The 17,489-nt window shown below is 45.5% G+C and overlaps 2 protein-coding genes across 3 annotated transcripts in view; one reads left to right on the top strand and one right to left on the bottom strand.

The window, feature by feature from the left end:
• Positions 1-16,598, bottom strand: Cmpk2 (cytidine/uridine monophosphate kinase 2). Its single transcript, XM_074049096.1, has 5 exons — positions 15,593-16,598; positions 13,688-13,802; positions 11,463-11,664; positions 3,073-3,306; positions 1-1,677 (listed from the first exon to the last, which is right to left on the bottom strand). The coding sequence occupies exons 1-5, from the start codon at positions 16,304-16,306 to the stop codon at positions 1,560-1,562; spliced, it is 1,383 nt and encodes a 460-aa protein (XP_073905197.1). The 5' UTR covers positions 16,307-16,598; the 3' UTR covers positions 1-1,559.
• Positions 16,598-17,489, top strand: part of Rsad2 (radical S-adenosyl methionine domain containing 2) — a 21,271-nt gene continuing 20,379 nt past the window's right edge. For both annotated transcript variants that reach the window (XM_074049097.1, XM_074049098.1), the window contains exon 1: positions 16,598-16,998. In XM_074049097.1, coding sequence (XP_073905198.1) covers positions 16,976-16,998 — 23 coding nt within the window. In that variant the 5' untranslated portion in view covers positions 16,598-16,975. The remainder of the gene's footprint in view (positions 16,999-17,489) is intronic.

The following is a 17,489-nucleotide window of genomic DNA, read 5'->3' on the forward strand; positions in this document are numbered from 1 at the left end:
TAGATTGGAAAGCCACAGCAAGTTTATTCATTTGCAAGGGATAGAAAGAAAGCACTGAATTTTTCCTAGGCCACTGCCATAAGTTTTTCAAAACATTTAAAGTAAATAAAACCAATAATATAATTAGATGTCACATAGCAAAGAACCCCAACACTATTTATCGGATTTTAAAAATCTTTCAACTGCAACCAATGACCTATTTATGTACATAGAAATATTATACAAAACTTATCTACATTTCCTTTGAAAATAGTATGCTATCAATACTAAGATTTATTGTACTTTAAGACTCCATTTGGTAAACCTGGTAAGGCCTTACACTTAATTATTTTGGGGTAAAATCTTAAGAGATAATAGGCAAGATCATGCACATTCGAACAGAGAGGAAATTTAGGTAGTCATCTGACCAGCCATCGTCCCTAAGACAAAGAATAATTACCCCCTTATTTGGATTAAGTAACATGGACTATCACTGTTAAATGACTCAGCCAAGGTCACAGAACTGTTAAGTTTCCCCTTTCCTCAGCTACTTTTTTCTAACCAAACATATCTCAGAGCTGACTTCATATGCAATCATAAGACATTCAAGTGTGAGATACTTTACCAAGAAACCCCATTCCGGAATCCACAGTGCTTATTAAGATAAATTAAATTTGTATAATGAAAATACACAACAAACATTGCATTTAGCGTCTTGGCTTCAATTTTAATTAGTGACTCATAGCTCCTACACTGAGGAAACAGATGATGTAAACATCGATATAAATAAATTTCTGGATCGGCTGCATGAAACACATCCAGTTCAGTGCAAACTGCTCATTACATTCAGAGCTGTATTTGAAGGGAATGGAAGATAATGAGCGAAATATAACAAGAGAAGGCTGATGTGTTTGCAGTGAGCAGAGCTTGGCTTGAATGCCATTATTTGACTCTGAAGTACTCACCCAGAGGTCTATCCAAGAGGATCTGAGCCTCGGATATGTGATCTATGACTTTTTTGTGTCCCCTACCCACCCATGTTTCTGTAAGAATAGCCTTGGACAACCATGTTTGGTGAAAATACTTGGCTGTAGGATTGGGGGCTGAGAGAGATGCAGGAAGCCATCCATGGAGATGTACAACAAGATCTGGAGGAAGTCAATGCTAACCACACCTGATACCCTAAGCATGCCAGGTGCAGGCAAGGCAGCGGCTGCAGGGGTCACTGCTGGTTTGGAAAACCTTCCTGGTTGCTTCTACATATCTGGTGCTTTCCAGCTAAGACAAGTCTTCGAGAGGCTTAATGATTATGAAGTTAAAAATGTGTTCCAAGAAGATGTCTCATTTACCAGGCAGAAAGCAATCACTGTGGCTGGTCACATGACCAGTCTCAAGCTGGGTTGTCCATCAGTAAGAAGAATGTACAAAGGCTGAAGTTCAACAAAAATGCCTGGTGCCCAGTTTTCTCCCACAGTGTGCTTGTGCAGCAGAAATCTGGGGAAGCTGCATCGTGAACAGTTGGCTAGATGTATCAAACGCCCATCCTGGTGAGATGCGCCAGCTGGCCAGAGAAACACCAATTAATTGCCAGTGCTCTGGATCAGGTGTAAAACCGTCTCCAGGACCTTTTCTCTGGGGGGACTGGCATCGATCACATGGCAGCTAGGATTCTCCATCCGAAGGTACGACATGTTCACCCTGGGGACAGAGAGAAGAGAAAGTTGGCCTACTTCTCCAGGACACAGCTGCAAAGGAGATTTGGTCCCCATCTTTGTCATCTCACTGCTCCCCTCAGCAACTAGCACCGCCCACAGAAGAACTTTAGGCACGTTGCTTAATAAATGATAGAACTGTTTAATTGGTAGCATTTATTGAATACCTATTCTCTGCCTAGCATTAACCTTCTGCCTAGCTCTCATTTTTTACTTATGGTGTCCTAGGAGGGGAACCACCTCATCCTCATTTTGCAAAATGGCAGCTGAGACTCAAAGAGGCAAAGAGCCCAAAGGCAAATTTCTCCCCGGTCTGCACCCTGAATGATGCTGACAGAAGCCAGAGTCCTCTGCACAGACACTGTTTCAACTGAAAACTCTCAGCACTTCGTGGCAATCTGCACTCCTCTCAGTGTTAGCTAGCTTCTACCTGCTGCTCCTGCCAGGTGGTCTTGATGCCCACAGGCATGGCCAGTAGCCACTCATACAGAAGCAGTATGGCACGGTGGTTAGAATACGGGCCAGGAGCTGGACCATCTGCTTTACCAGCTACTGGCCACAGGAGTGTGTCACACCTCCCATCCCCTCTCTGCCTTAGTTTTGTCATACATACAATGGGGGCTGAAATAACGCCTTTCTTAGGACTCTGCAATAAGGCTTAATTGAAGTAATACAAGTAACTTGCTTAGCATGGCATCTTTACACACAGCTCAGTTATTATTTTTATTCTTTATATTATGACATGCCTGTGTTTTGATAATGTGGTCATTGTTTATTTATATGTCAATTGTGGCTTAGCATCTGAGCCAGAGCCTCAAATGAGTCAGACAGACAAAGCAATGAGGCTGTCCAGACTCATCTACCACAGTGCTCTTAACTTTCTAACTAAAACACACTGTCTTCAAAGTTAGGAAAATCTTGGCTCTAATCCCAATTTTACTACTTAATAACTATAAAAATTTATACATATCACAGAATCCTTTGAGCCTTAGTTTTGTAAACTTCAAATATGACTAATGTTTTCCTTGTAAGGAAGTTTTAGGTCTACACCATATCATAAGTAAAATGCCTGGTACATGATTAACTCCTGATAGTAAGGTTACTCTGATTTCATTATCTGGTGCTCTGTGCCCATTATATCATGATTGGGGAAACTGAGGCATGGAGACACTTTCTGTCTGATTCAGATTCCCACTGTTTCTGGCACTGCCAGGACTAGAAATCCTATTGCTTTAAAATGGTAACAAGTGACTGGCTGGGGCAGAAACACCTGCAGGGAGTTGCCACTGGCATTTGAAAGACTGGAACAGACATTCCTAAAGCCACCTTGGCTCAGCTACCTGCAGGACATCCAACCCTCACAGCACCCTGGGACACCTACTTCTGACGAAACACGTTGTTGGCCTCAAGTTCAGCCTCTTCTCTGGTCTTCTCCAGGCCCCGGCCCTGCAGCCTCTGAGCTCTTTCCTCAGGATTCACAGTGAGCAGCAGGACCAGGTCGGGCTTGAGGAGGTCCCCTGGCCACTGGTACACAGGGTGGTGGACTGGAGGCAGGTGCTGCAGGCCCCCACTCACCTCTGTGGCAATGGCATAGGAGGCTGTGCTGTGCCAGTACCTGAGAACCAAAGCAGCAGTGAGTGCTTGTCTCTGGGAGAAGTCAAGGTGGCACCTGAAGGTGGGCTGGCTCTGTAGGAAGTTTCCCAGCATGACACAAATAAATACATTTGAAATTTTTTAAATTATCAAACATTTTAAAAATCAGCATCAACAACAGTAATAAGGAATGGGCCCTCCACAAGGCTGCTTTTACTCAGAACTGCCATCTACTTGATGTGCTTTCATCTATGCAGGGATAATTGTGGGGGATGACAGATCTGTTTGGCAGTTCATCTGTATCTGATGCTGTGTCTTGGCCAAATAAAATCTGGCAAGCCCATGTCAGTTACTAGGTTGTTGCAAAATTGAACTTGCCCATGAAATCCATATGCAGGAAGCCTGGACTAGAAGATCCCTTGTCCTTTCCTGAATCCCTAGTCACCTTATTGTGCATTTGGTATCAGGCAGCAAGATAAACCTATGCGTCTCTGGAAAAAGAAAATCATAACTACGAACAAAAATCCAATCAGCCCACTACTTCTTCAGGCCCAGTGGCTTTGCACTGCAAGCAGGAAAAAGTGCATCCTTCTTATAAAATATGGGACATCCTCCAACCTGGACCTGGCTCTGTCTCCACATCTTCTTCTCTAGCAAGAGTGTTGTTCTCAAACTCCAAAATCCCTCCTCTTCCTTAGCTGTCCAAGTCTCATGAAGCACTCATGCAGAATTCAGGGTTTCTGTCTGGCTCTCTACGCTCTGGCATGTGAATTCACTGAAGTGAGCTCCTTGTTTATAGGTATGATATCTTCTGTCTCCTCCACTATACAATTAACTCCTTGAGTGAGAAATATTTTCTAGTGAACTCTGTATTTCCAAACCTGAAAATCATGTCTGGAACATAATAGGTACGTTATGTTCCTTAAATGAATATATGAATGAATGAATGAATGAATGAGAACTAGATCATTTATTACCATAGTGTATCATGTCACTGAATTCCTAGAACAGAAACTGAACTCTGGGGCCCCAACAAATCAGGTTTGTCCAGTAGTACTAAAACCAAAAAGAAAAGATAATAGTGAAAAGCAGGAAAGGAACTTTAATCAGTACAGCTACAGTGGGAAGACAAAGGGGACCGACATCCTTTGAGGGTACTGACATGACTCCCAGATTACATAGGAAAGGTACAGAAGTGGGGGGGAAAGCATGTATAGTTAATCAGTCCTGGCCTAAGTGTGGTCTGGTTGAGCTTTATCTCAGGACTGGTCAGAGAGCCCTTGTTCCACATAAGAAAGTTGCTTTTGCTCATTGGGTAGATTCAACTCTTGTCACAAAATGTTTATTCACAATCAGAGAGAATGACTCAGAGCAAAGGGGACAGATACAAATGGAGGCAGAAACATCAAGCTTTTATCCTGCTTTTGGTTACCTATCGGGCACTGCAGGTCCACGTGGAAAGTCACTAGTTTTAGCAAAAAATGGCCTCTAAGTCCTTTCTGCAATTATGCTCTTGCCCTGTTCATGTCATACCCTAATTTTAAGTGACTAAATGAAAACTTCAGATCCAACATCAAAGAGCTCTCAGCTACAACAAATACTTCTGATGTGAAGGTCTCTGTGTACAGAGGTACCCAAGGTCCCCCCAACTTTTCTACACTTTCAAGTCATTGCTTTAAATTTTTTCAATCCTAAATTCATAGTAGTTTTAGGCTTTAACTACTTTTTGCAGTGCAAGGGCACCATGGTATCGATGCAGTAAGTTCGCTGTGTTATCTTCTGCAGATTACTGTACCTATGCCACCCGTTGCTTTACAGAGGCAGTGAAAGTCACTTATGCCAATAGGGTCCCGATTTCATAATCTGGAAAGTGGAAATCATGAAACTTTGCTTTCCTTCCTTCCATAGCTGTTGTGAAAACAGACAAGAGCTTTTAAAAAAACCTGTATCCCACAGTCATTACAAGGCTGTAATGCTTACGAGACACTGGCATAAGTAAAACTGGGATCTTTCAAATCACAGGGACACAATGCAGATGGTGCTGAAAAGGACAACACTTGTAAATTTCACTTGGGTGTTGATCTACGCTCAGACCATCCATCCTTCATGGCCCTTGTGTACCTTTAAGAGTGTGCTCTGAGAACTTCAGGCCACTGTGCCTGTTGCTCCCTTGGATTCCGCCTGGACACCTTCCTACGTACCACTTCCATGGCCAGTGACTCACAAACCTGTCCTTTCACCTCTCTATCAGATGCATTGTGTCCTCCAACTCCAACAAGTCTGCCAAGGACAAGGTTCTGCTTGCCTTGGCCCCCAAGCTACATACAGCATCTATGTCATATTCATTGACTTAAAAATTCAATATAAACTCAGAGGCTGGTGTCTTAATTTATAAAGTTTTCTTTACTACAGAAAAGCCATCTATAAGAATAAACATCTAAAAGTAGTAATTTAGGATCTGAGCATGGTAGTACATGCTAGTATTTCCAGCACTTGGGAGGCTGAGGCAGCAGGATCTCAAATTCAATGACAGTCTGGGCTACACAGGGAGACATAGTCTCAAACAACAAAAAGAAGTCATAGAAGCAAACCACCAGCTCAACCAGAGTCACCTCACAAAGGTCTCTGTCTCCTACATCTTTTAGTCAGATGAAAGTACTATCTGAAATGGACTTTATTAAAATCTTTAAACATGAACAAACTGCCCAGAAAACCCACAAGGGCTCTTTTCTTTTTACCCCACAGAGGTGTTGCAGTCCCTTTAAAGAACAAAATTGCAGACAATTCACAGGCACAAAGAAAAAAACTCAAGGGAAGAATTAAGAGCCTGTGTTCTATGGAGTTCTCAGCATTAAAGCCCTCCAGCTCTTTTTAAAAAATCATACCCTTCAGCCATCCACTGCAGATGTTTTCAATCCTAGCTATCACAGAAACTGCAGTCTTCAAATCCAGTGCAATTTGATGACACAGTACACATATTTCTTATAACAATGCTTTGTGTTCTTCAGTGCTACTTTCAGGGCACTTCTACCTGCATTGACTCAGTGGGTTTACATCACATTTCTGGGTAGCAGACTGGAAAGGGATCATGATTTCAGGGACCAGGAAAGCAGTGGAAAGACAGCATTAATACCTGTCTCCAGGCAGAGCACAGTGCTGCTTCTGGAAACAAAAAGGCCTCATGAGGTCACAGCCTGCTAGGAACATTCCCCTTGAAACACAGGTCACCGTATCAAAAACTTTGTCAAATGTGGTAGCACAGGGCGCTTTAACCATAGGGTAAAAACATTACCCGGCACAAGTGTCTCAAGCGAGCAAGCTTTTTTATCCTTCTCAGCTCATTCTAGGATGCCTATGGCTTGCCAACTTTGAAGAATCAACTTGCCATCCCCCAAGCTGGCCACTGTATCTTAGGTCCCAGCAACAGCCATGGGGTTAGTTTTTACTGTTTCCTTCTTGCCCCCAGGAGCCCCAATACACCTTTTTCTCCAGAACCCAGCAGTGTGATCTCTCTGTGAAATAGTTCAGGTACAAAGAAAAGTAAACGGACAAAGATATTTCAAGAAAGGAGTAGAAATTGTTTCCAGATGTGGCAAAGTACCCTCTCACTGGCCAGTTTCCTAATAGGAACTGTTAGCATGGGCAGCTAGGTAGCCATGAGCAGGAATGAGGAAATGCTGCTGGCTACAACGTTCCATCCCCTTTTGGGGAGACAGAATCCTAAAACCTCAGAGGGCCCCACACCTGGCCCTAAGAAGAAGATATAACGATAACAGCATATATCCTCCTTAACCAAGGCCTCCCCCCGGGCTTTGAGGGCACGACGACTGCATTCTGACCTTCCACTGGCCATACTGGACTGGGAAACAGGAGCAAATGTGTGGACACTTGATCTCACCTTCTCAAAATGCAGGCTCTGGCTCTCCACACCTGGTCAGCCACAGCACAGTCACCGAACGATTTGTGAAAGGCCACAAAGGGAGGATTCTAATTTAGCACCACCTAGGAACTCCACCATATTGGATAATAAAAACCTCAGGCCCTCAGCACCTCATCCCTTGTAGGAATGCTCACCTCACATCTGGAGGTGTACTTTCACCTTACTAGCAAATCACTTCTTCCTGTCTTTCTCCTCTTTGTGGTTCTTTTGCTATGCCTGAGGCAGTGGCTATATTTGTTTGTTTGTTTGTTTGTTTTAGTGGGATTAGGGTTTAAACTCAGGGTTTCACACCCTACTGCTTGAGTCACACCTCTAATCCATTTTTGATCTAGTTATTTTGGAGATGGGGGGTCTCAAAAACTATTTGCCCTGGCTGGCCTTGAGCCACGATCTTTCTGCTCACAGCTTTCCAAGGAGCTAGGATTACAGGCCTGGGTCACAGGAGTCCTGTCAGTCTCTTAATCTTAAGAACATTATACCCAAATAACCAGGGGACACTCCATCCAGTAACAGAACCAGCAAAAAGGCTACAACGGTTAAAGACTGGAAGTACCTGATGTCTACAAGGCTGGGTGTCACAGGAATCCTGGAGTCCTCCTGGGGGGAGGGGAGGAGGAGGTAAATTGTTTCCACCCCTTTAGAAACCTTTTCAAAACCTCCAGAAGGTGAATCTACTTGAACCCCACGTCCCCGGCAGCTGCACTCCTGGGAACCTATGCAACGGAATGTTCACCGAGGAGTGTGAAGGAAAGTTCACAGCAACTCAGATGAGGCTATGTGGTTAATGTCATAGATCTTGGAAAGGCAAGGTGCCACGAAAGAAGTCAGGTGCAAATGGCACTAAATGTCACTTTACTACAAGTTCACAAACAGGCAAAACTAACATGGTGACGGCAGTCAGAAGGGGGACTACCACTGGGGAACAGAACAGGTAGCAACCAGACAGAGAAAGAGCTGATGTATGGGGTGCAGCAATGCTCCCATTCTTGATCAGGGTACAGATGACTTGGAGGTGTTCACTTCCTGAAAGCCCTTGAGATTTTAGTTGTGACGAATGCTCTTCTAAGTATGATATACTTCAAGTCAATTGCTTACCTTTCCAAATATAAACAAAACTGCAGAGAACAATTAAAAGAACACTTGAGTACTGTTAAGAAGCAATTCCCAGATTGGGGTGGGGATAAAGGAAAATAATGGAAAGGGTGAATTCAACTAGGATATATTTGATATACTATAAGGGGTGAGGATAGGTAAGACACCGAAAAAACTAGCTAGCATTTGTTGCCCTTAACGCAGAGAAACTAAAGCAGATACCTTAAAGCAACTGAGGCCAATAGGAAAAGGGGAACAGGTACTAGAGAAAAGGTTATATCAAAAATAATTAACCTAGAAGGTAACACCCACGCACAGGAAATCAATGTGAGTCAATGCCCTGTATAGCTATCCTTATCTCAACCAGCAAAAACCCTTGTTCCTTCCTATTATTGCTTATACTCTCTCTTCAACAAAATTAGAAATAAGGGCAAAATAGTTTCTGCTGGGTATTGGAGGGGGGAACGGGAGGGGGCAGAGTGGGTGGTAAGGGAGGGGGTGGGGGCAGGGGGGAGAAATGAACCAAGCCTTGTATGCACATATGAATAATAAAAGAAAAATGAAAAAAAAGATGTAAAAATAAAAAATAAATGAAAAGATAAAAAAAAAAAAGAAGAAGCAATTCCCAGATTGGGGTGGGGATAAAGGAAAATAATGGAAAGGGTGAATTCAACTAGGATATATTTGATATACTATAAGAACTTCTGTAGATGCCACAATGTACCCCCAGGACAATAATAAAAAATAAAAATAAATTAAAAATTAAGAAACAATGACATCACAACTAGACTCCTCTGTACTCCTCGTCATCCCATTTGTCCCTTTCCAGCAGAGATCAGCTCTCTTAAATATGGTGTTCAACATCCCTTCATCGCTCCATTGTTTGCACTCCATATGCTGGCATGGTTTTGCATGTATTCTACTGAACATCTTTCTGCAACTTGCCTTTTTTTATTCAACTTTTTGATTTTATAATTTATGCACACTGATGCAGTGGGCTTGATTATCTATACTGCTGAATGGTACACTAGTTTATAATTATGCCAGTACAGTAAGCCTGCCTTATTCACAGATTTATTACATGTTGTTTTTCACCAAGTAAGGTCAAAAAATAAATAATAAATCAATCAAAACCAATTTCAGAAACCAGATTTTAAATTCCCATGCATGCATGCATTACACAGCTCAGTTGGTATGAAGAAGCTCTGTCAGTCCTGTATTATTTATTGTCAGTTGTGCTTAAATCATTATGTGATCTGCTGCATGTTTCCCTGCCCTTTGTTTTTTTATTTTTTTTTTGTGGTGGTACTCGGGCTTGAACTCAGGGCCTACACCTTGAGCCACTCCACCAGCCCGGTTTTCAAGATTTGGTCTCACATAACTATTTGCCGGAGTTGGCTTTGAAACCTCAATCTTCTTGATCTCTGCCTCCTGAGTAGCTAGGATTACAGGTGTGAGCCACCAGCGCCAGGTTTCCCACCCTTAATTTTATGAAAATACGCCTCCCTAAAAGCAAATGGAGCCCTAAAAGCAAGGTGAAAGTCAATGTGTTTAATGTAAGTGAGCATTTTAGATTTTTGAGAGGTGGCTTGTCAATAGTAGAAGTTGGATGGCACTCTAAGAAAAATGAATCAAGAATCTGCAGCAGAGCACTGAACTATGAATCCTGAGTATTCATAGAACACTGAAGGGGTTTAATTGCAATGGAACTGTTTTTTTTTTATTTTAAATTTTAATTTTTTATCGTTGTGCTGGGGGTACATTGTGGCATTTACAAAAATGTCACTGTATATGTTTATCTTAACAGCAGTCTTGTTGGAAACAGACACCAAGGGTCTACCGTATTTACCCTTTCTCCTGTCAAATTTGGCTTCTCAAACTTCTCAACAATACTGGGGTAAACTTGGGTGAGCACTTCTTCACTGGGTGGAAGCCACCTTCTCTGTGCTACATCTCAGGTTATCCTGCAAGTGACAGTATGGCATCTGTGTGCAGCCAGCCCTGCCTGAGCCACTGTCCACCCTCATCAGTTCCAAATCCAGGGATTAGACATTCTAATTGCTGACACCAGCCTGATCAGAGCAACGTGGACTCTCACTGCGGTTGACATGTTCTTATCTTCAGTCATGATGGTTTTAAGCTAAGAATGATGTACGTGCTATCCCCTTTTTCCATTTTGTTGCATTATAAAACTATTTCTTATGTGCAGAATATTTAAAATATCACTTTGTATCACTTCTTTATCTGAAAACTTCCAATAGCTCCCCCACTGCACTTGAAATAAAATCAGATCTTCCATACTGCCTACCCGCCCCTGCCTCTCTTCCCCTTCATCCAGAAAGTACCCCTCCTCCTCTTGGTTTCCAGCACACTGGCTTTCTTCTAGAAGCTTCTTTCTGTATCTAGCATTGCTCTTGCCAATGACCCCTCTCTCCCCAGTGTTTTTTATACCAGGAATTCTCACACTTGTCTGTTTTGATCAGAGCTCAGGTCAGTGTTGACTTCTGAGTCAGACCCACTAAGCCCTTTGGCTGGGGGGTTAGCCATTTTTTAGTGCGTTTCCTTGACTTACCCTCTTCTCAATATTTTCATTCTCGATATTATCTTACGGATTTATTCACTTGTTATCTTCTCCAGCAATGGTTAGTTTGCTCCAAGAAAGCAGAGCATTATCTATTCCACTTATCACAGAATCCTCTGAATTGAACACAGTCTTCGAAACACATTAGGTGCTTAATAAATGTTTGTTGATTAAGTCAATGAACAAACGAACCACTGAAAGTACATGCTCATGAAGCCAACACCTTTGTTAATAACCCTAATATACTGTTGTGAGCTCAGTCACTTTGACAAGCTATTCAGCCTTTCCAAGACCTTATCAGTGTGGTGGGGATAACATTTAAAATCCATCTCCCAAGTATTGTTCCGGGTATTAATTAGTATTACAATATGTGCAATGTTCTGAACAAAATGCCATGAACCAATGTAGGTAATTAATTAACCAGACATCATTTGCATTATAATCATAACGACAAGTTTCACTTGATAAATGCAATTGTCTGTCTTCATACATAGGTACACACACACACACACACACACACTCTTGTTAGGGAGAAATGCCTAGTTCAAGGCATCTTTGCACCTACCTGTCCACAATCACAGGACACCTGGCAGATTCTTTAGCTATTTCAGAAGCCACAAGATAATTGCCCAAAGAGTAAAATGCTCTTCTAATAATACTTGGCTCATCATCAAAGATTTTCCTCCACTGGCTGATGTGAGAGGGTGGTGACTGTAAGAGGACAGCCTTGAGGGACTCCGAAACAGATTGAGTCACTGTGGTTTTACCTGCAGGTCACACACAAAAGACAGCACTTCTCAGCTATCACCTCAGCACTCTCAAGAAAGAGCAAGGAAGTTCTCTCAACCTGTAACTCAAAGGAGGTAATTAAATTATAGTATTCTTTATGAAATTCTGCAGAACCAAAGGATCTTAGGATTCCTCTGTTGGCTCTTAGAATACTTAGAAGGAAAAGAAAATAGTCCTCCTGTCTATGAGTTAATGATATTTTGTTCTTAAGTCTCTAGATGCCAGAGCCATGTCATTTGCTTCTTTTATTCCTGGTCACACTTTTGCTCACTGTCACCATGTCACCCACCCTTTAAACAGTCTCCTCTTACTTCACCTGAATCTGATCCGTGTTTGAGGACAGACACAACCCTGGTACACCTGTGCTGTGCCTCTCCTCGCGCCACCTCCCTTCCTGCCATCCTGCCTTCCCTTTCCATTTCCCAACCCTGATCCTGTCACAGCTCCTGCCCCTTGGGCTCAGTCTTCAGAGCTTCTGTGTCTGGCCTTAGACTTCAGGTTCCTCTTCAAAGCTACAGTCAACCTTGTCTCATTTTCTGATTCCTTTTCGCACTGCCTTGGGACTTACACTCAAAGACAAACTGGCCCCATCTCAAAGGTCTTGGATGCTGCCTGGGTGGTGATTAAAAAAACAAAAAGTAATCTACTCCAGAGGCTGTTTCCCATCTTCTCTGAGCTCCTACTGTTCACACATAGTTTTTTTCCTCTGTCACTAAACACTTAAGTTACCAAGACTGTTACCAACTTCTCATTTGACTTTTCTTTCCTTGAGTTACAAGATGGATTCTACCAGAGGTGACCATTTCACAGTGTCTGTGATGAGCCGTACTTAACACATAACGTGCTTCTAACTGCCCAGCTGACTGTGTAAAATGGTTTTTATTTTATCATATGACAGGGAAAGAAACTGAGCTCTGGAGAAGGTGAAAAATTTACCCTATTCACCTTTGCTGATGGGTTTGGACCAAGGATGCAAACATGAGAAATGGAATTGTTCTTTCCTTTACTTCATGAAATCTTGCGAAATTTGTATGTGTGCATATGTGTGTTGAGATTAAATGTTTGTATATTTTATAATCCCACAGAATCTGAATTAGTTCTTGATATGAATTAAATGATAAAGACAGCCCAAGGGTTGAAGAACTGATGCTGCTAAAATTCTCATTGTGGCTGAGAATCCCCTATGACTAGGTCACTGCATAGCTGGTAGAATTAAGTGATGTCAGCTGGCTGTCTGACATCCAGGCACACTTTTTCCCCTCCCTGATCACTCAATCACAGCCAGGACAGTCAATTCCAGCCACTCCCCTGTAACACAGTCCACCTAGTTGTGACACAAAAGGCCACAGCTGGAAATTTCTTTTGTGTAATTAAAAGTCAGCCTGTACCCCTCAAGTGGAGAAGCTTGGCATGCTGAGCCCTGTGGGTGCTGATGTACTCCACGCCAGCTCCTCCCGGGCCCTGTCCTCCTACCCTGTGTATTCTGTCCTCAGCACGGGCTCATCCCTGTATTCGCTCATCTGACCAGCTCAGGAGGCTTCTTCCTTCAGTTCACTTGTTCTCCCACATTGAGCTCCAAGAGGGGCCTTTGAACTACGTGCAGCTCCCACACACACATCTTGGTTCAATCCCCACACCCTGGCTCAGATCCTTTCTTCTTCCCTGAAGTCCTCAACCAAGCTGTTCCTCTGTTCTTAGAACCCAACCTGGGATTCACTGCTCATGTACTTTATGCCCCATCTCTCCTGGGAGGCCAGGTTTAGTGCCCTTCTTGTGTCCTTCCAGGGTAGGAAGGCTCAGTCCTCCCTCCCATGTCTTACCTCTCTCTACACTGACAGCCCCACTCACCCCTGCAGCACAGGGCCTCTTAGCCTAGCTCCTGCACATAGTAGAGGTACATGTGTGGCTCTGTATAAAGTTTTGTGTCACAAGAACTATTTCTATTTCAGCAATTGATCAGTTGACATCATTGCTTCTAAACACAAAGTTATGTTGTCTTACCAGTGGCATCTAATCCTTCAATGGCAATGACCGGAAACTTTCCTTTCTGGATGTGCTTCGGGCACTGGTCAACCAGGTCAAGCACTGCCCGGGCTTCTGGAATAAAGGGTGTACACTGCAAAACAATGTCACCTGTCAGGAGTGAAACACTGGAATTTTTGCAGAAAGCATCTCTAACTTGCCAAAGATAAGACTGCCAAATCCTACAAAGGCCAAAATTAAACTGAACACCAGGCCAGGACTGTAGGTGTTCTACTATTCCAAAGCTGGGACAGGCTGACTCCCTTTGTTTTATAGAGAGGCTCAAAAAGGCTGCAGCTGTCTGGATCACACAAACTGCATCCCTCCCTGGCCTGCATCCCTGACAGAAGGAAGGCCAATCACTGCAGGGAAGTGTACCACAGCCATAGTGGAACTACAGGTCTGGCACAGGGTGTCACAGGTATAGGAAATAAACTACACTGAGGGCTATAACCAGAGCAGTCTGCATCTGCCTCATGACCTCTCCTACTGCTCAGGAGGTTGAACAAAGTGCCTGAGCTATCAGAGCAGTATCCCTTGAGACTTTATTCCCAGCTATGCATCGCCTCCTCCCGTGCTCCCGTACTTCCATTTGAGGCCCAGACTCCCGTTTACTTAGTGCTTTCTCTGAGCAAGACAGGCTTTACAAGAACTGAGCTGGCTAACTGAGCCTGGAGGCTGGCTCAAGTGGTAGAGCACCTGCCTAGCAAACGTGCAAAGCCCTGAGTTAAAGCTCCATGCCATCAAAAAAAAAAAAAATCAGTCAACTAATCTCCATAATAACTCTGTGAGAGCGGTTCCCATGATTATTCTCACTTTATGAATTAAGGCAAGTGAGGCACAGAGCATTGCAGAAACTTGCTGAAAGTGTCACAATTGATAAATGCCAGACTTTGGATCCAATTCCAAGGGCTTGGCCTTGCACTTTCTTTTTGGTCGCATTGAGGTTGGAACTCAGGACTTCACACTTGCAAGGCAGGCGCTCTACTGTTTGAGCCATGCTTTCCAGCCCTTTTTTGATCGGTTATTTTGGAGACAGGGTCTTGCTTTTTGCCCAGACTGGCCTGGGTGGTGACACTCCTATCTTATGCTTCCTGCCATTGCTGGGATGACAGGCATGAGCCACCACACTTGTTTTTTGTTTTTTTCCATTAGGATGGAATCTCCTGGACATTTTTTGCCCAGGTAAGCCTGGAACCATGATTTTCCAGATCTCAGCCTCCCAAGTGGCTAGGATTAGAGGCTGAGCCACCTGTGCCTGGCTGACTTTACACTTTTCACCACTCTGCAACCCTATCCCATAAGCTTGTAAAATTTATTGAAACTCCTTGCCTGCCCCAGAAGCCACCTGTGGACAGAAATAATCCTTATGATCCTTTGAGAACCTGCTGTGTGTCAGATGCTTCCTTTAATCACTGTAACAACATCAAGAGAAATGTTTTACCTGAGTAAGTTGAGTGATTCCATACTTCTACAGCCAGTACGGAGAAAGGCAGAGCCTAAGTTTCTTACGCCCCAAACTTAAGTACTTTCTTCTGCACACTAAGATTCCCGAGTGGCGCATTGCCAAGCAAAATGGCCTTACCTTCCACCATTCTCAGGGGCCTCTCCACTCCCCCGTATTACTTTCAGTATGCGTTTACAGCAAGCACCTCACCAAGGTTGGAAATTCTTCGCACCTTAGAACCTTGAAAGTGCCACAGTGTCTAATACAGAGCCTGGCACATAGTTTGGCTTCACTAACTGATTTGTGAATGGTAACAAACCAACCACAGAAGCAAGGAAGATCTTTATGGGTCAGCCTATAGAGAAGACTTGGTCCAGTTCTGTGGTCAGGAGGATCCAGATGTCACCCAGAACACTGGAAAAGTAAATAACTCTTACCTCCTCCAACACCGCCCGGCCTGCGTCCCGGTCCGGGAAGACCACGAAGTTGGGCAGGTCTGGCACCACCGGGTGTAGCACAGGCTCCGGGGCGGGCACAACACGTACACAGCCCACCTGCAGCTGTGCCCCCTCCTGCAGCGCCCAGAGGCGCTGCCACAGCGCGCCTTGTGAGTCGGCCTCGAACTCGCCCAGGTGCGGGCGCTCGGCCTCCTGGCACGTGCTCAGCAGCTGGAGCAGAGCGCGCCGGGTGTCAGGGCCGTGACAGGGGTCGCGCAGCAGGAAGCCGTGCTGCACGCCACCGATCTGGTCACCTGGGCAGTAGCAGAGCAGCCTGAGCAGCTGGCACCGCTGGAAGGCGCCGCGGCGCAGCTGGTGCAGCAGGCGCTGGTGCAGCCGAGCCGCCTGGACCCGCGCCCCGCAGTCCCAGCCCGCGGCCACCGGCACGCACAGTGAGTAGCTGCGCCCGGGAGGTCCCAGCAGCTCTGCCAGGCGGGGATCGGGGTGCGCGAAGCTGGGGTGCGCGAAGCTGGCGTCCGCGTCCCCGGCGCTGTCCGAGCCCAGGGCGAAGTGAGCCAAAGTGCAGTCGGGCAGCTCCACGGCGAAGCGCAGCCGAGGGTCCATCGCGGGAACGCAGGCCCAGCGCCGCGCCCGCACCGGCCCCAAGAGTCGCCCGAGCAGCAGTGGGGCGCGCGGGCGGCTGGCGAAGGCCATGGGCGTCACCGCGCCAGGAAAACGCAACCCGAGAGCTGGGCGGGACGGAAGCACCGCCAGGAAACGAAACCGAGGGTGCGGCAGGCCGGGACCGGGACTGGGACAGGGACAGGGGCGAAGGCGGGGGCGCGGGTCCCGGCCCCTCCCGCCTCTCCTTCTCGCCGAGATCTGCGCGGTAAACAGCCCGCGCGCGCGGAGGGAACGCTCGGCCCCGGGCCCGGGCGCGCGGCCGCCGCCCTGCGCTGTCCTCGGCTGCCAGCGCCCTGGGCGCCTCGCAGCCTCCGCCCCGGGCGTCCGTTAGCCCGGCTGCTTGGTTCTGGGGGCGGCAGGCGGCCTCAGTCTCACCCGGCGGGTGAGGGGTAAGGAGAAGGGTACGCGCTAGACGTCTCCGCCCTGTGTGACCCTCTCCTTGGCCCTCATCGCCCACGTGCACTACAGACTCCTTCCCATGATCTGACTTCTGAGGTCCTGCAAGCCCATGGCCACTAACAGGACCTTAGCTCAGCAGGCGGACCACACATCCCTGCCCTGCAACCCTGCTGGCCACTTTGCCCTCCTCCTCATCAGGGCATCTACTCACCTTGGAATTGCCCTCCCTAGGCCGCTGACTCTCAAACTGGGGTGTGTTACCCAGGTCGGCACCTCAAAAACCTGCCATGTCTGCCTGAGATGATCAAGTTTACTGCACTGAGGTAAAATGTGGCCCACAGGGTTGATGCATTCTAACTCCTATGGGGTCGCACACATTCTTCATTCTCCCTTGCTATCTGACGTCTTTTTTAAAAGACAACAAAAATCCCACCAAGGAAAATCTCAAAAATTTAGAACTGAGAGAAAAATAACAGTCTTCCTCCTTTTCGTTCTTTGAGACAGTACTACACCCTCCCATAAAAGCCTGTTTTGACCCCTTTTCCATGCCACCTCCCTCTCTGGGTGTACAGTGTGCTATGACTGCCATAACAGAACACCAGATAGGGCAATGTAAACAATAGAAAAATTATTTTCTTGAAGTTCAGGAGGCCCTAAGTGTGAAATCAAGGTGCCCACAAAGGTTTTGTCTCTCGTGAGGCCTCCTTGTAGCTTACAAATGGTCATTGCCCGGTCACCTCTGTGAATTCTTGGGGTCTTCATCATGTGTGCACATTTCCTCACCTGATAGACACCAGTTGGATTTAGGCTCACC

This window comes from Castor canadensis, chromosome 12 (genome assembly GCF_047511655.1).
Source record: "Castor canadensis chromosome 12, mCasCan1.hap1v2, whole genome shotgun sequence".
Classification (NCBI taxonomy): Eukaryota; Metazoa; Chordata; class Mammalia; order Rodentia; family Castoridae; genus Castor; species Castor canadensis.